General features: G+C 38.2%; 1 protein-coding gene across 5 annotated transcripts in view; it reads left to right on the top strand.

Moving 5' to 3' along the window:
- The window catches only part of LOC309663210 (uncharacterized protein), a gene marked incomplete at its 5' end in the record, with an annotated part of 569,151 nt that overhangs the window by 87,829 nt on the left and 462,538 nt on the right, over nt 1-18,784 (top strand). For all 5 annotated transcript variants that reach the window (XR_014265149.1, XR_014265150.1, XM_082466830.1 and 2 more), the window contains 2 exons: nt 10,937-11,043; nt 14,033-14,107. Coding sequence is in view for 2 of the 5 variants with exons in the window: in XM_082466832.1 (XP_082322958.1) it covers nt 11,041-11,043; nt 14,033-14,107 (78 nt within the window). The remainder of the gene's footprint in view (nt 1-10,936; nt 11,044-14,032; nt 14,108-18,784) is intronic.

Here is an 18,784-nt window from a genome sequence, read left to right as displayed (position 1 = left end):
CTACCGCTGATCTGCAGTAGCACCACTGTCATATGTTAAACGGCAATTTATGTGTGGGTTTGCTTCTGAACTCTCTATTTTGTTCCATTGGTCTAGGGTTCTCTACCCCCCTCCCTTCTTAAAAAGTATCATATTGTATAGCTCTTCATTAATTAAAGTCTTCTTTAATATCTGTCAGTAAAGGTATATACTTTTCTCCTTAAAGGTCTTATATATCTTTTGTTACATTTATTTCTAAGTACGTCATATTTTTGATGCTATAAGAAATGACATCTAATTTTTTTCTGCTTATTACTGGTATATAGAAATACAATAGATTTTGCATAATTATCTTACATTTAGCATATTTAACAAACTTTTTATTTTAATAATTTATATTTGTAGACAATCACATCATTTTTGAATAATGATAGGTTTGTTCTCTTTCCGAAATTCTTTGCTTCTCTTTTTTTTTTTTAAATAGCATTACTCTGAGGTATTTTTCTAAATTAATGAATTAATTAATTATTTTTGGCTGTGTTGGGTCTTTGTTGCTGCGCGCAGGCTTTCTTTAGTTGTGGCGAGCGGGGGCTACTCTTGGTTGTGGTGCGCGGGCTTCTCATTGCAGTAGCTTCTCTTGTTGTGGAGCATGGGCTCTAGGCGAGCGGGCTCAGTAGTTGTGGCTTGTGGGCTCTAGAGCACAGGCTCAGTAGTTGTGGTGCACGGGCTTAGTTGCTCTGCGGCATGTGGGATCTTCCTGGACCAGGGCTCGAACCAGTGTCCCCTGCATTGGCAGGCGGATTCTTAACCTCTGTGCCACCAGGAAAGTCCCTCTCTTTCTGAAATTCTATACATTTTATTTATTTTTCTTGCTTTATTGGACTGGGCTGGACCTCCAGTTTAATTTTGCATAGGAGTGGGGATATTAATGTTTACTGCATGTCAGGTCATTGCCAAGTAATTTACTTGTATTTTTTTCAATTATCACCATTTTATAGATGAGGAGACAAAGGTTTAGAGAGTTACTTGCTCAATGTCACTCAGTAGCCACCAATCAAATATCCAGAGAGTGCATTTAGATTTAGGGTAAGATAATGGTGTTTGGTGTCCTGTCATGCCTGCTTTGCCTCCTCCTGTACTCAACAGAATAGTTCTAAAGTATTAATAACAACAACTAATGCTTATTATGTACCAGACACTCTTCTAATTGCTTTACATCTATTACTCACTTAATCCTAAAAACAACCCTGCAAGGTAGGTCCTATTATTATCATCATCCCCATTATGAAAATGAGGAAACTGGAGTTTAGAGGGTTAAAGTAACTTGCCCAAAGTTATACAACTATTGAATAATATGTGGAAAATCTGGGATTTGAAGTCTGCGTTATCTATTTCCATTGTCTGTGTTCTTGACTACCATGCTATACTGCTTCTCAAAATGCGAACCAAGACTTTTTTGAGAATGTAAAGGAGATTCTGCTTTGTGATGGAATCAGGATTTCTTGCTAACAAGTAGCCCAGACATATTCACCAGAATCAGGGGGTGGTTAAACAAGTGAGGGGATAAGGAAAGAATTGGTATCATGTTTCAAAACTGTTGATCTTAAAATGAATTGTGGAATGAAAAGGCTGTCTGTCATTGCCAAGATTGATAACCCCTGAGAAAACTGTTGTGTGGGGGAACAAATGTACAGAGTGAAGAGATCAGCAGAGAAAAACAGCTCTCCTGAGACCCACTGTCAATTTCTTCTTGTGCTTCCTTTTAGACAGGTGAAAATTATCGGGTGGGACAGAGGAGAGTTACTAAACTCTTGTGTATGTTACTAATCTTAGAGCATTCCTAACTACTCTCTCATTCCTTGTTTGTAAGGGCCCAAAAGATTAAAAATGGTTAAATTATTTTGCAAGCCATTTGTGACATCATTAAATATAATTGGTTCTGTTTGCCTGGTTTACTTACTCATTTACTCTGGGAGAGTGGACAAACGGGAATTTTAGGGTCATAATTTAAATTATTTTGGTGAAAATTGATACCAAAGGAAGAAATATAATAACTTGTTCTAATTAAAAAATTATTTCTCTTAAAATAATAAACCCAAAACTTTAACCAAAGAGCCCTTCTCTAGAGGAAACTAAAAAGGTATTTTTCTTCTTCCAAAGTTAGTGCCTTTGTTTAGCTTTTCAGTGGGGTGATGAATGTATATGGGGATCTCGGCTTGAGCCTGGGCTAGAGTTTAAATATACATGGACACATTTGGTAGACGCGTGGGACAGCCCTAAAGAAGATTTGTAAGGGGGACTGGGGAGCTTCCGAGGAGAGAAGTCATTTTAAAGAAAGGAGGAGCCAGGCATGCCTGTCCCAGTAATAGAGGTCTCACTACACATCTCTGGCACCTCTGGTGGCAGAAGAGCAGCAGTGTGGTCTGGCAGAGTGCAAGCTTGGCGACATGACAGCAGTGCCTGGTGAAATGGAAGTGCTCAGCAGATGTTGGAGAGAGCCACCACAGATGTTGTGAGATTATTCATGAGAACACCTGAATTCCAGAAGTACCTGACTTCAGAGAGCACTTGGACCTCCAGAGGACTTGAGAACATTTTAGAGGGTATTGAGGTCCTGCTGGATGGAGGTTGGGGAGGCCTGGGGAAACTCAGGGTGCATTCATATTTGTACAAGAAGATTTTCAGTACAATTAGAGGCTACTCTCTCTCTCTCTCTCTCTCTCTCTCTCTCTCTCTCTCTCTATATATATATATATATATCATGTTGCTGAATATGTAGATGTCTTACCATTTAGGGTCTTTAAAGTGCTTTCTAAAAGGGTTAAAGCTGGTCAAAAGGTACAAACTTCCAGTTACAAGAAATAACAAATAAGTTCTGGGACTTCCCTGGTGGCACAATGGTTGAGAATCTGCCTGCCAATGCAGGGGACATGGGTTCGAGCCCTGGTCCGGGAATATCCCACATGCCGCGGAGCAACTAAGCCCATGCGCCACAACTACTGAGCCTGCGCTATAGAGCCCGAGAGCCACAACTAATGAAGCCCGCGCGCCTAGAGCCGCAGGCTCCGCAACAAGAGAAGCCACGGCAATGAGAAGCCGCGCACCACGACGAAGAGTAGACCCCACTTGCACAACTAGAGAAAAGCCCATGAGCAGCAACGAAGACCCAATGCAGCCAAAAATAAATAAATAAATAAATTGATTAATTAAAAAAAAGAAATAGGGCTTCCCTGGTGGCGCAGTGGTTGAGAATCTGCCTGCCAATGCAGGGGACACGGGTTCGAGCCCTGGTCTGGGAAGATCCCACATGCCGTGGAGCAGCTAGGCCTGTGAGCCACAACTACTGAGCCTGCGCGTCTGGAGCCTGTGCTCCGTAACAAGAGAGGCCGCGATAGTGAGAGGCCCGCACACCGCGATGAAGAGTGGCCCCCGCTTGCTGCAACTAGAGAACGCTCTCACACAGAAACGAAGACCCAACATAGCCAAAAATAAATAAATAAATAAAAGAAACCATGTTCTCATGTGAAAAATTAAAAAAAAAAAAAAAAAAGAAATAAGTTCTGAGGATGTAATGTACAACATGGTGACAGTATAGTTAACAATATATATTAACAATATGGTTAACAGTATAGTTAATGATACCGTATCATACATTGCAAAGTTGCTAGAGAGTAGATCTTAGAAGTTCTCACCACAAGAAAAAAAAAATTGTAAGCATGTGAGATGATAGATGTTAACTAAACTTATTTTGGTAATCATTTTGCAATATATACATATATCAAATCATTATGTTACACATGTAAAACTAATACAGTGTTATACATGAATTATATCTCAATAAAACTGGGGGAAAAAGTTGCTAAGCATTCATTAATTGACACGTCACTGATTTGAAGTTTAGCATTGTCATATAGTATATATTCTCAAGCTCTGTACTTGAAAATAGAATCAGAAAATATGAGTAAGTTAAAAACTTTATGGTAATGATATTTTAACATTTGGATTTTATTACTTTTCATATATTATTGGGTAGAGAAGGCTTTGAGGAAGAATGGCTAGATGGCTAGTGGGCAACAGAAAACAAATAAGTTGTTTTAAAATTGCCACTGATTAAATAAATGAATATTTTTCAGCACCTATTTATTCAATAGTGCATTTCAGAGAGTAACTGGTTAATAAATATTTGTTAAATAAATTTTTCTGATAAGGCCATTGGGCCTCAGGAAGCTTAATTGGTCAGTTTCAGGTCACCTAGCAATGCAAATGTTTAAATACAAATTAGGAGGACTAAGCTTTCTAGTGTGAGATCAGAAAAAACCATGAACATGTCAAAGACTGCAAAAACATATAATATGAATTTTTTTGTTAATCCCTTTCCATATATTATGCATCCTTTGCTACAATAGAAACCAATGCTCTGTAGATTGTGGTATAAACTTTTCTTAGTAGTTACTTTTTATCAGTATTTCTGATTTCCAGAGCATGTCTGATTTATATTTAATTTTATTTGAGCTTCAAATAATTATCCAGGGAAATTCTTGTTAGAGTTGACAAGAAGCTTTGGGAGGTCCACAGGTGTCCGTTTCTCCTGGGAAAGTTGGGAGCAGGGAGGAACGCCACAGTCAATTCCACATGAAGACTATAGGCAGGACTGGGTTAACTCTGGCCACATCAGGCATTGTAATTTTCATTTCATTACTATTTGGTTTAACAACTGAAATAATAGAAATAGAAATTTTATGGCAAATGAAATTTACCTGTTGACTATTTTGACAGAAAATGGAGACTGCTAATTTAGGAGACTCCATCTTCATTTTTACAAATCATTATAGTAATGTTATAGTCCGATTAGCATTTATGAAGTAGCCGTAGTGTTGAGATCTATAGAATGATGATTTGAGAACTTGCGTAAGAAAAGGATGGGCCTGAACTCAGTGTCTTTCAGAACTGTCACAGCAATACTGTGTATTTTCCTTTTTTATAAATTGTGTTTTGCTTGTTTTGGACTAGTAATTGAAATTTTGAAACGTTCTTGCATTGCATTATTATACTGACAGTGCTGATTGAAAGCCATCTTAGAAGTTTGAGGAAGATTTGTTAGAGAGATTGCACTGTTTCACTTTTCTACTTTATTCTACACAGAGTCTTTGGGAAAAGCCCAAGAAAATTACCTACCTAAGTTTCTTTAATGTCTAAAATGTCTATAATCCTCTTTATTTGGAAAGTCTATGAAATATGTCTACACTGTAAACTATATTTTATCAAGCCTTTATATCCTGAATCGGAAGGCATTTCTGAGTCTTTTTTGGTTTTTCTGTTCCTGCACTCCACAGTCTTAAGCACTGGCTCCTTTATTTAAACAAACAAACAAACAAACCCAATTAAACAAAAACATTTTTCCCATAATTATCAAAGTGACACATGCCTATTAACATAACAATGAAATAAATTACCCATAGTGCCATTTCCCAGAGATAACTACTGCTATGACTGTGATTTCTTTCTTTCTAGATGGGGGTAGATGTATAATTTTTCATTTTCTTTTGAACATTGGCTTTGCAAGGGGTCCATGAGCAGTTGCTGGCTCCCCACTGGTTCAGTGTTACTACATCAGAAATGGGTCTTACTTTTCATTGGCTTATTTACTCCTAAGACCTACTCAGAGAAGTGGAGTCCAATTATTATTGACTCACCTCCTTTCTTATGCTTACGGAACTAATAGTAGGAATTGAAACATTCTTTAAGCCAAGTAATGCTGATACATGAAAGTTTTCTCTAATTTATTTGCTGAAAGCAGAGCATTATCAACTAAAACATGTTCATTATGACTAATGGTCTCTTCCTAAGGCAAGATAATCACAACAGTATTCTTAAGAAAATTCTCTGTATAATTGGGGTCAAACTCATGTACAGTTTTGTGTCAGCGTTTTCACTCAACGTTGCATTACCAGCATTTTCCATGTCACTAAATATTTTTCAAAAAGATTATTTTTAGTGGCTTTGTGAAATTTATTGAATTGGGAATACCATCATTTACTTAACTAACTTTACTATATTTGGATATTTTGGTTGTTTCCATGTTTTAGAAACATTTTTGCTTTTATAAGACTGTGGCAAAAATACTTGTATATAAACCTTTGACCTTATTTAAGACTACTTCCTTGAGAATATATGCTTTAAGGATTCAATAACCTCTTTTTTTAAACATCTTTATTGGAATATAATTGCTTTACAATGGTGTGCTTGTTTCTGCTGCATAACAAAGTGAATCAGCTATACATATACATATATCCCCATATCTCCTCCCTCTTGGGTCTCCCTCCCACCCTCCCTATCCCACCCCTCTAGGTGGTCACAAAGCACCGAGCTGATCTCCCTGTGCTATGCAGGTGCTTCCCACTAGCTATATCTATTTTACATTTGTTAGTGTATATATGTCCATGCCACTATCTCACTTCCTCCCAGCTTACCCATCCCCCTCCCCGTGTCCTCAAGTCCATTCTCTACGTCTGCATCTTTATTGCTGTCCTGCCCCTAGGTTCTTCAGAACCATTTTTTTTTTTAGATTCCATATATATGCGTTAGCATACGGTATTTGTTTTTCTCTTTCTGACTTACTTCACTCAGTATGACAGTCTCTAAGTCCATCCACCTCACTACAAATAACTCAATTTCATTTCTTTTTATGGCTGAATAATATTCCATTGTATATATGTGCCACATCTTCTTTATCCATTCCTCCGTCGATGGACACTTAGGTTGCTTCCATGTCCTGGCTATTGTAAATAGAGCTGCAATGAACATTGTGGTACATGACTCTTTTTGAATTATGGTTTTCTCAGGGTATATGGAAAGAGCATTGACTTTGACATTAAAAGGATCTGGATTTGAATCCTAGCTCCACCATTACTAAATTCTGTTATCTTAGGCAAGTTACTTGACCTAGTTAGTCTCCATCCTTATACATAAAAATGAGGATAATAGTCTTTGTCCTGCTGAACTATCTATGTGAATGCACCCAAGACAATGCCTGATACATAGTATGTTCTCAGGAAATGTTAGTTTCCTTTCTTCGTCAGTAACTTTGATTCATGAAAGGTGCACTTTAAAAAGCAGCAAATGCTATTTTTTATATTTATACAATTATAAAGGAAATTCAGAGAGAATTTAAAACTGAGATATGATAAGTATGAATATGTGCATATACAACTATAAAGGAAATTCAGAGAGAATTTAAAACTGAGATGTGATAATTATGAAAATGTGCAGAGAGTTTGTGTAATCCTTGCTCTAACTGTATGCTGGAATACAGAGCCCCATAGGCCTTTATCTTATTTTCTTTCTTATAGGACTTTAGGTTGTAGCCACTGACAGAAGGGTTATAAAAGTCAAGTGCATCTTTGGTGCCATATAATGTGTTGGTTAAGGTAGTCAACAACTAGGAACCTTAAATGAAATACTATAGCTCCTTTCATGCTTTCAGGGCCGACATCTATTAGGCACAGTAGATACAGTGCCGAGGGCCCACAATACTTCTAGGGGCCCGTGAAATTGTTTTAATTTCTTTTAAAATCAGAAGAATAAAATAAGCTTTTAAGTTGAAGAAAATATTTCAGTATATAACATTAATATATACATCCTTATACCAGTGCAGTTGAAAAGTATAGTTATTATTATTTTTATTTTTAATGGAGGGGACCACAAAAGTCATAAAGTAGCCCTAGATGCTTTAATAACGTTGTAGGCTTTCTCCCAGAAAACACATCTCTTGAGCATGTCAGACTGAGTAGTTTTGTTATGCTAATTTCACCGTTTCCTGAGATACACCAAGAAAGGAGGCTAATTGGGGTGGTCAGAGACCTATCCACTGCCTAGATCTTTCTGTTTTTATTCGTGGCTCCACGAAAAGGTAGGAGATAAGCCAAACATGAAAACAAAACAGTAAAAACAGGTATTTATAACAAGCCTCAGAGCCTCCTAATGTAAGATTAGAATCTTGGGAGCAGAGACTTCCCTCTTATCACAGACTTATGTAAATTTAATATATAAATGCCATGAATATTAATGAATTTGTAAAGGAAGGTTTGGGGGAAAAAACTTAAACCACAATCACACATACGCAGAAAAATTGGTAATCTAATTTTGGCTGAATAAAAGAGAAAATATGAACTGCTTGAAATAGGATATGTAGAGTAGAGCTGACCTTCTGAGATACGGAAAAGCAGTTACTGTGAGAAGAAAGCTGTGTAGCATAATATCTCAGTATAAAGGACACCATGTAAAGTAGGACATTTGGTCAGTAAATTCAGTGACCTCAGCTCTGCCTCTTAGGAAATCTTGTAGCATTAAAGGTGGAGTAATGTGGAGATCAGCCACTGTAATTCTAAGTCAGCCATTCCTGAGAGCTTGGCTCTGAGAGTCCACCTTAATCTAAAAGGCAGCCTAAGTAGAGGGGGCTGTAAATTGGTGGGAGAGGAAAGCTCGAAACTGTTTTCTCCCACCCTTGGGTTTGTGAGCTTTACTTTTCAGTTTAGACTGATCATTTTAGGTTAATAATTCATGCGAATAGTTGTGCAGTGGAGGCTAACACAACATTGTAAAGCAACCATACTCTAGTAAAAATTAATTTTAAAAAATTCATGCTAATAATAACTAGTGTATTAGGAGCACTTAACTATGTGCCAGACACTGGGCTAAGCACTTCACATGGTTGACAGTTTACTCCTCACAGCCACCCTGTGGGGTAGGAACTATTATCATTCCCATTTTACAGGTGAAGAAATGGAGCTTAAGGAGGTTAGGTGACTCGTTTGAGGTCTCACAGTTAGCCAGGGGCTGTGACTGGACGCTGGAGCTTGCATTCTGACCTTTGCCGTTACCCCAGTGGAACCCGTCTTTGCAGATCATATAACCAAAATGCAAGAGTGTTAGGGAGTGTTATGGGTTGAATTGTGTCCCCTTCCAAATTCATATGTTGAAGTCCTTACCCTAGTACCTCAGAATGTGACTTTATTTGGAGAGAGGCTCTTTACAGAGGTAATCAAGTTAAAATGAGATCATTAGGATGCAACCTAATCCAATATGACTGTTGTCCTTACCAAAAGGGAAAACTTGGACACAGAGACATGCATAGAGGCAAGACATTGTGAGGAGACATAGGGAGAAGATGGCCATCTGCAAGCCAAGGAGAGAGGCCTGGAACAGATCCTTCCGTCACAGCACTCAGAAGGAAACAACCCTGCCAACACCTTGATTTTGTACTCCTGGTTTTTGGAAAATGATACAATAAATTTCTGTTGTTTAAGCCACTCAGTCTGTGTGTGGTACTTTGTTGTGGCAACTCTAGCAAACTAGGACATCTTTTGTGTGGACTAGTCCTATAACAAGATAAGGTCCCCTATTACTATTTTGGATGGCCTGAGCACACTCCTTATTCTCCTTGTAGGTAGAGAATTACCACATGTAAGTAATAGATTTTTTTTCGAGAATTTTTGGACGAACTGAAAATAAAAGTAGACCAAAGATTTGGGGTTAACAGTGTAAGCACCTTGAACTGCTAATTCATGGCGAGTAAGACTTGGTACATAGCAGAATTAAGTTGTCTTCTATGCTTTTCAAATAAATGACTTCTTTAACATCAGATATTATGTTATCCAAGTACTTAATGATGGTAGTGGTGATGGTAGTTATGGATGGAGTTATCTGTCCTTAAGGACATTTGGACACCCTTGAAGCAGAAAGAAATTAGACTGAGCTGAAGTGTTTTAATCACAATTAAAGATATGTCCAACAATACTGGTTCAGATTACATCATATGCAGAGTTATTCTGGCCCAAATAATTCAGTGGAAAGTTTGGTAGGATAGTAAAAAAAGCTTTTTTCTTCCCCCAGGCAGATGAATTTAAACGATTTCTTTGTAAGACCAAGTATTATAACCGCAGTGCTGCTCATATTATTTGCATATAAATAATTTATTTGCATACTAATGAAGGAAGTAATCTATTCTTCCTAAATTTCTCCCTCCTTCTCCCATAACAGTGGACATGATACTCACATTTTGTTAAGGAAGTTAGAGTCATCCCTAACCACCTTACCATAGGTGACCACCTGGAGAACTCACTTGATTTTTGAATGTTTCCTTAGAAGCTTATGTTTAATATTTATTTAATTCTGCTAGTCTAGAGGGGCTTCAGCAGTCTTCTCTAGAAAAATCAACTGTTTTTTCTTTGATTGACGTTTATTGTTTAGCAATACTAGAAATGAAATTCATAGGTAAAAACAATTCCTAAAAAAATTATATACTATTACATATGTCTTCTTCAAAGGCAACCAATGATCAAAAGTTACTTTTTTCTTAGTTGTGATTTGAAAATACAGGTAGGATATATTTAATTTTAATTTTGATAGTCATATTTGACTAGGAAATATACTATGAAAGGGCTTCCATTGTGCATGATAAATGTATCAAGACACCTCTTTTGTGCCACCTCAGATTCTCTGGCCTTTATGTCTCTCTAGAGCTCTGGATTTCTTCTTCCACTCCAGTTGCTGGATGGCAACTTATGGTTGCGGGATATAATAGATGGGAGGAAGCTGATGGTTAATTTCTCTCTTTTTTCCACCGCGTGATGGACTATACCAAGAGAAAGCTTTCTGTATAGCTTATCCCAAGAGACTGTTTGTCTTTGTGAAATGACTAATTTTGTAACACAATACCTTGTATGTGCTTCCCAATCTTACCTGCCTCAGTTCTCTTTTCTATCACTCACACTGCCCTGGAATTCTATCTCCCAGTAAAGCTTAGAATTTAAGACTTGCCCCAGGCTCAATTTTCAAGGGAACTTATTCCAGGACAGTAAAAGTTCTGTAAATGTTTAACAAATTGAACTGAATAAAAAATAAAATCTGAACCAAATGGGGGCTTTTGTTTAATCACTCTCATCTTTCTATACTTCAGAACTTGATCTGCACCTAGTGACTCATTCGTCTTGTGGCTGCCTCTGGATTCGTGAGTATGGTGCCTAGAAAGAAATAACCAACAAATCAAAGTCTATTTCATTGATGGTAAGTGGTCTACCAGATGACTCAAAGAGAAGTAACATTTCCAAAAGGCTGATTTAATAAGGGAAGAATACGGTGAATGAATCTGGGTGAGAAGAGAATAGTCCAGACTGTGGGCCTGAAGCCCAGCTTTTTCTCAAAGACATAGCTTACTTCTCCATAAGTCATGGCCATTTTCTCCTGTTAGAAAAACTCCTACATAAATTAGGTTTTTATTCTTCCTTGAGAAGAAAACAGAATTATTTCTCTAATAACATTCAAATTTCAAAGAATTTGTGATGTGTATATGAGACTTGAAATATCGAAAATGTGAGGCCGCTCTGTTAAAAGGACAAAAGGAAAGAAGGAAAATTTAATTTTTTTTTACCACTCTCTTGCCTTTAGTAACTGGGATTGTTAGGAACTTCCACAGTAACTAAAGGAAAATTGTTTAAGACATTCAAGATGCTAAAAAAAAAAAGAAAGATACACAGCATCTGTCATATATTTTAGTGCATGTTGGTACCCAGAGCCAAGACGTTTGTGCTCTTGGGAAAATATGCAGACATTATTATTACTTTTATTGCCATCACCTTATTAATAATAAAGAAGATTGTTACAGAAATGAAAGTAAGGCGGCACCAGCAATGCTGACCTGTGTGAAACCTTTTGTAATTCAACGAAAAATGACAAGATGAGATAGCATTTAGAGTATTATCTATTTTTTGTGTGTATATGAAATTGGGGTCAAGTAATTTTATTTGCAGGTAACTGTTTTTTAAGGACTATGTAGTCAATCATATCCATAGTAAATGAGGAAAATTATAATTTTGTATAATTTGGCAACTGAAAAGTATGAAAAGGAAAGCCTTGATAGGGAACTTAAAAAAATCCTGAAAAGTCTGCTTTTATCAAGATACACATAGGGAAGATTTATTATAAATCAACTGATCAGACTATGACTTATCTTCAGGGATGTTACTGGAACTGGCTATTTGAATCTTACCATCACTGGAGGTAATGCTGATCTTTTCACTGACTATAAAGATGTCTCAAAACAGTGACATAAGCTGCACCTTGGCAGAGTCCACAGAGGCCACTGCAGCAACAAATGTATTTAAGTGTTTAGTCCAGCAAAGATGTGATGTTCATCTTGCTTTTACTTCTGCTAGAAGGGCAGAAATGAAGAAACATTCATTTTGGCTACATAAAGTCATTACAAATGAGGCAAGAGGGCAGAAGAGAGTAAAGAGCAGGCAGCCCGTCCTTGTCAGGGGGAAAATTAAGAGAAGTTGTGGTGCTTCATGTCCACGGAGGTGGAATAAGTAGGATTTGCATGTGCATCCACCACTGTCATTTCTAGACTGGCGGGAACCCTGGACTCCCACAGCTGATTGGGCAGGGATTGTGCTCCCGAGTTGCATCAGTGTGTTGAGTTCTAAGAGCCATATGTGGGACAGAGAACAGACAACATTAACAGACTTCAGGTTCAGGTAGAGGAGAAAGAAGAAGAAATAAAATATAAAGGCAGACCATTCAGTCCAGACTCCTCTTTAGTGAAGAAATCCCTCTCATTGTGTCCTGGAAAAAAGTATGGCCAAGAGTATAGCCCAGTGGGACCCTAATATCAGCCTCTGAATTAGCTGTATCAGAATCTATCAGGGAGCTTTAGAAATATGCCTCCCAGAGGTTCTGATCCAGTAAGTCTGAAGTAGGACTTGGGACTCTGTATTTTAATAATTCTCTTCAGGTGTTAAAGCCAGTCATGTTTGGGAACCTTTGACTTGAACTCTACTTATGCTACCAATAGCAATACTGAGCTCATTACTATTCTGTTCCTGGTTAGCTGACCTGGTTATAAATTGCTATCTTGTGTCATCAAAAATCTGCATCTTTAAGACTTCCATCCATGTTTTGGTTCTCTCTGGGTCTTTTGAAGTAATTTAAACTTCTTAGATCAAGTTGAAGAATTTGAATTTGTGGTGGAACTAGTCATTGTAGTTTTATGATCTTATCTAGCAGCAAGGTAGTCTGGGAGCAGAGAATGTGAATGATGAAGTGACCTGGATTTGGGGATTGGAATGATGGACGATCAATGAACTGAAGGATTTTAGGATGCTAGAGAGGGTAACCATCCATTGCTGAGGAGACAGTTGAGGCCTTCAGAGCAGGTGTGCACTGGTGTATAGTGAGCTGCTACCTGACCGAGAGGTCCAAGAGGGCACTAGGCCCGTGGTTAGCTGGTCTTACACTGATTTCCCAGGCCTGGGTGCAGTAGGTTCTCAGTTGGTATTCTTTTGACTGACTGATTATTGCAGTAGGCAGATTAAGTAGATATGTGAGAGGAAAGTGAATTGTGCCAGAAGAGGAAAACTGACTAGAGATTTCAGAGGTGAGCAGTTCTTAGTGATGAGAAAATCCAAGTTGTGGCTGAAGTGTGATGGAGTTGAGGATGAGAATTGTTGAGAAATTTTCTGGTCATCAGCTTGGATGATTCTGTTCCTGAGAATGATGGCTGAAGATTGGGGAGAGAGAGCAACTGTGACTCAGATGCTGAAGTATTTGAGCAAAGTGTTTGGAGGTGATATGGATGTGAAATAGAAATGGAAAAGAGGATGCAGAGAGCATGGAGGGCAAGGTCCTGGCTCTGCCTTGTGGGTGAGTTTGGGCAAGTCACACATCCATTCTGGACCTCCGTATTCTTTTGAGTTAGTAACCTGAGATACAGTGATCATGTATGTAAAAGCTACTTTGAAAAGATAGACAATCTCTAAGGGCTGTCCTAGTTTTGAGATCATGTAACACAAGTATAGTTATTACACCATATCAATGTTATGAGATACCATAAAATGTATTACAGTAAAGCTACAATTTCACTTGAAAGAAAAATATCTAAAGCCAGTACTCTAGCCCAAGCAGCCAAACAACCATTAAGCTAAGTGACTTTTATCTCTGAAATTAGTAGGTCAAGTTTGAGGAAGATGATTCTAATATTTCTTTTTCTTTCATTTAGCACATGTTGGCACCCTTTGAAAGATCCAGAAATCCACATGTTGAATATGAATCTAGGGCTGCGGTTGCTGCAAAGGTATCTTCCACAACTTGATTTTCTATAATATCAATTACTCAGGTAAAAATATGATACCACTATATGGTCCTTTGATTCTGCTATTTGGTTTTCAGATTTGTTAGAATTAGTTATAATTCTGTTAACTCTTAGTTCTGGAGACTAGACATTTTCCTCCAAGGTTTCTTTACATATCTCTTGAATCGTGGCTCCTCTTCTGACTTTGGAATATTCAAAACTCCACCCAATCTAGGGGGAAAATGCAGTTACAAAGATTAGTCTAAGCATTTCTTACATTGGCTCTACTTTATATGGTATTGCTTCCACTGTGGAGTACAATCTCAAAATCTCACACATATCCAAAGTTGGATTCAGATATGATTTCTATTACTTGGTCTCTTGTCCTTCGTTTCTCATACAGTATTTGCCAGCTAGTCCTTTAGGAGGTTCCAAAGCTTAAAACATATACTTTTGGCAAAGGAAGGAGATATTCCCAGATTCATAGTGTTCCTCCTTGCAGTATACTTGAGAGAAAGCAAAAGTCCATTTCTAAGAGCCCAGTCCTTGGCAGAGGCATTATTTATGGCTAAGAACATCATAAATGCTGTAGATTCTTTATTTAAACCCTTCCTGAATGGTGTTGGTTCTAAGAAGCTGGAGGCCAGAGGTGAAGAGAGGAAAAACATTCTCTGAGAAAGATGAGATCAACTTTCCAATGTTTGGAAGGATTTTGTCAACTTATAACTAACTCAAGTCTAATGATAATCACCATACACATCTATTATTCTCAGCAAAATATGATACAGAACAGTTGGCTGTAAGTTATTCCAAACCCTTTTGCTAAAGAAATAACAAATATAGAAAGCTCAGGGAAATCCTGTACCTAACAGAATAACCTATTAGGGAACTAGACATCCCAAGACAGATCTGGGAAAAAAGGTTATCAAATTGTTCTCTGTGCTTTGAATTACAGAGATTGAAAGTGAAACAATGGTAGCTTGCATAAAAGGAGACTAAACAATGGAAAAATAATTTTGGAAGGCACGAATGATAATCTTTTGTATTACTTTGGCATTTTTCCTGGTCCTACATTGCTGTAATATGGCTGTGCCATTTCCTTGCTCTGTTTTGCTCTCATTTTCGCATATTGTATATTAGGGGTTGAATTGTGTCACCCAGAAAACATCTGTTGAAGTCCTAACCCCCTCAGAACATGACCTTATTTGGAAATAGGACCTTTACAGAGGTAATTGAGCTAAAATGAGGTCATAAGGGTGGACCCTAATCCAATATGACAAATGTCTTTGTATAAAAAAAAATTTGGACACAGAGATACATGTATGTGGAGGGAAGGTGATGTAAACACACAAGGGAGAAGACAGCCATGTGAAGATGGAGGCAGAGGTTGAAGTTATGCTGTCACAAGCCAAGGAATACCTTGGGCCACCAGAAGCTAGGAGAGAGCCATGGAACAGATGTGCCCTCATAGCTCTTAGAAGGAACCAATCTTGCTGATACTTTGATTTTGGATTTCTAGCCTCCAGAACCATGAGACAGTAAATCTCCTTTAAGCCACCCAGTTTACGGTACTTTGTTATGGCAGCCCTAGGAAATTAATACACTGTACTTATACCAAACCTAGGAACTTTCAATGTTTCATCCCATCCTTTGCTGCCTGTTGGGAAGTAAAATTTCAGACCCTCTAAAATGCCCTTAACTCTATCCTCCACCCAGTTTCTTCTGCACAGTTGTAGGTGAATGGCAGGTAAATATAGTTCCTGTTGGGAGGATTTTCACTTGTTCAGAAAGGTTGAACTGTATAAGTGATGTGAATTACATGTGAATTGTGATGCAGATTACTTCATGTCAGGACCAGTAAAACCTTAGACCTTAAGCATCTCGCAGATGAAGGAATATTGACAGATCTTAACTATGGGGATGGTGTTGTGATAATAACCAATTCAGAGTGGAATATTGCTTTTCTCCAAAGAAGATTCAAACAGGGAGTCAATAACATGAAACTTTACATCATCTAGTCCAAGATGAAATATTAGTTCAGGCATTGACTAATCAAGATTGTCTTGCCCCTTGTGTTCTTGTGTTGGGAAATAACTTAGTTCAATATCTTTAAGATTTATTCACCTTGTGAATTTGCACTGATCACATTCATTGAACTGCGGAGTGGAGCCAAGAGCTGTATTTCGAAACTGAGCTGGTGATAGGCAGACTGTGTTTCAGCCCTTGGAGTAAATCCGCCCATATTAAATATTGAAGTGTTTCTTTATGGTGCTCTAGAGACATTTTCATCATGCTGTATTCTTTGTGATATGCCGAGCCCAACCACAGCATTTGAATGCTTTTTAAAAATAGGTAGATTCTCTTGGTAAAAGTTACTTGAAAAGCTGGTATGAATGAATGACAGAAAATACCCATGTGGACATTTAAAAAATATAAATAAAATATACCTGGAGAAAAGGGAAAATATAAATATTTTAACTTATACATGGGTATGTATGTTCATACTCATATCCATACATATTTTAAGTCCAGTTTATATATCTGTAGAGAAAGGAATTCATTTGCATGCTCATGAGTCCTTTACTTTATGTCATCATAGTCCTTTGTCAGTTAGATATTGTTAACCACCATTGCTACTACTGGTAGTGCTACTATTACTGTAGTTACCATTTAGTGGGTTTTACTAAGCACCAGTGATGTGATAATTGCTTTGTCTACATAGAACCTTTTAACCCCTTTGACAGGAAGTATATATCTTTGTCTCCATTTTTCAGACTAGGATACTAAGGCTCAGTGATATGAAGTAGCTTGGACAAGATTACACAGTGGTGGAGCAAGGATTAGAAATCCAGAGCTTTTTGACCCCAAAGCTTGTGTTCTTATCTACTTTGCAATTTGGTCTCAAGTGTACTGTTGGGAACACAAAACATCCTATTAGGACAGGTAAAGACCCTACTCTGAGAGCTCAGTTCTAAGTTGGCAGAGATCGGTGCACAGCTGACATACATACAAGGAAACAGCAGGAGCGCCTCAGGGACTGAACGATGCAAAAGTAGCACCAGTGGAGAGAGAAGCCATTCCTGGCACTAAACAACCAGCACCAGCTCCTTGTAATAAAAGTAATGAGGACTCAGTCCCTTAGTGTATACCTCATGCAGCCATGGATGAAGACTGAGAACCTTATGTAACGAGGGCCCTGATCCAGGAAATGACCATCCAACACAACACTGCAGGGGACAGGAACATGCCGAGTGTGCAGAACAGACAGAAGGCTAGCAAATTTGGGTGACTTGAGAAGAGGAAATGGGTGGCATGGGAACAGAGACAGCTCTCTTGACCACCATTGGCTAAGAGGAGGAATTATAAGTTAATATAAGAAACCCATATGGAACTGTTTAAAATCATGGCCATGAATCCTTTAACACTCTTCTCATGGAGGGGTAGGGGTCTGTGTCTCCTCTCCTTGGATCTGAGCAGGCTGGTGACTGCTTCGGCCAAAAGAGTATGATGGAAGTGATGCTATGTCACTTCTGAGGCTAGGTCACAAAAGACCATGCAGCTCCTGCCTCATCACTCTTGAGCCCTGAGACTCCAGGTAAAAAGTCTGATTACCCTGAGGCTGCCATACTGGAAAGGTCGCATACAGGTGCTCTGGCTGATAGTCCCAGCTAAGTCCAGTGTTACAGCCATTTTCCTTCCCCTGTAAGGTGTCAGACGTGTGATTGAGGCCATCTTCCAGCTGAATATAGCAGAGTGATCACCATCAACATCACGTGGAATAGATGAATCACCCAGATAAGCTCAGCCCGAATTCCTGACAGATAGAATCATGACTCATAGTAAAATTGTTGTTTTAAACCATTGGGTTTCAGAATAATTTATGTAGCAATAGATAAGTGGAACGCCTAGTTATGGAATTCATAGTTCATTAACCATTTCTACTCATTAACCTGGTGGAATAATTGCCTGTGGAACTTCGGGGTGAGATGTAGAACAACAGGGGTCTCCATCATGAGTTAGGTTGTGAGGTCTCAGAGTATGTATCACAGTGTTATTGAATGATGTTGGTTATATAGGAAAGCAGTCTGCCTGGAAAAGGAATAGATCATGAAAGTGGAGACTCAGGTTCTGGGCCAGATCTCTGTGGTTTGGACTCTAGCTTTAGTTCTCCTACCGATACACTGTCAGAACTTGGGCAAGTCTTGCAAACTTGTTAATACTTGGTAATAATACCTGCTCTACCTACCACCTAGGGGAGGATGTGACCTTAAGAAAACTATGAGCTAGTATTGTGAAAGCAATTTAAAAAGTAGGAAGCACTGCAAAAATGAGTTACTTCTCGGTTGATTCAGAGAGCTTCATTTATACTGCTGCTTTGACTTATCACATTGTATTCCCTACTCCTTGCACCTAGAATAGGACAAAGTTTATAGTAGGTGTTTAATAAGTATTTGTTGAAATGGCTTCTTAGAGTTAACACTAGATAAGGGAGAAGATCTAGTTAGAGACTAGTGGAGACTTTTTATAATGTTTGTAGTATAAAAGATGTTAGACATAATCCATTCCCATCCATCTTAATTTTCTAATGCACTCAATAGAATACCATATATTTGAACTTGACAAATATTAGTAAAAAGCCAGATGAAGCCTGTCATCCAGTGTTTGCAGTGGGTACAATAC

Source organism: Balaenoptera physalus (assembly GCF_965194825.1).
Source record: "Balaenoptera physalus genome assembly, chromosome: 6".
In the NCBI taxonomy this organism is placed as follows: Eukaryota; Metazoa; Chordata; class Mammalia; order Artiodactyla; family Balaenopteridae; genus Balaenoptera; species Balaenoptera physalus.
This window is presented reverse-complemented; position numbering and strand designations above follow the sequence as displayed.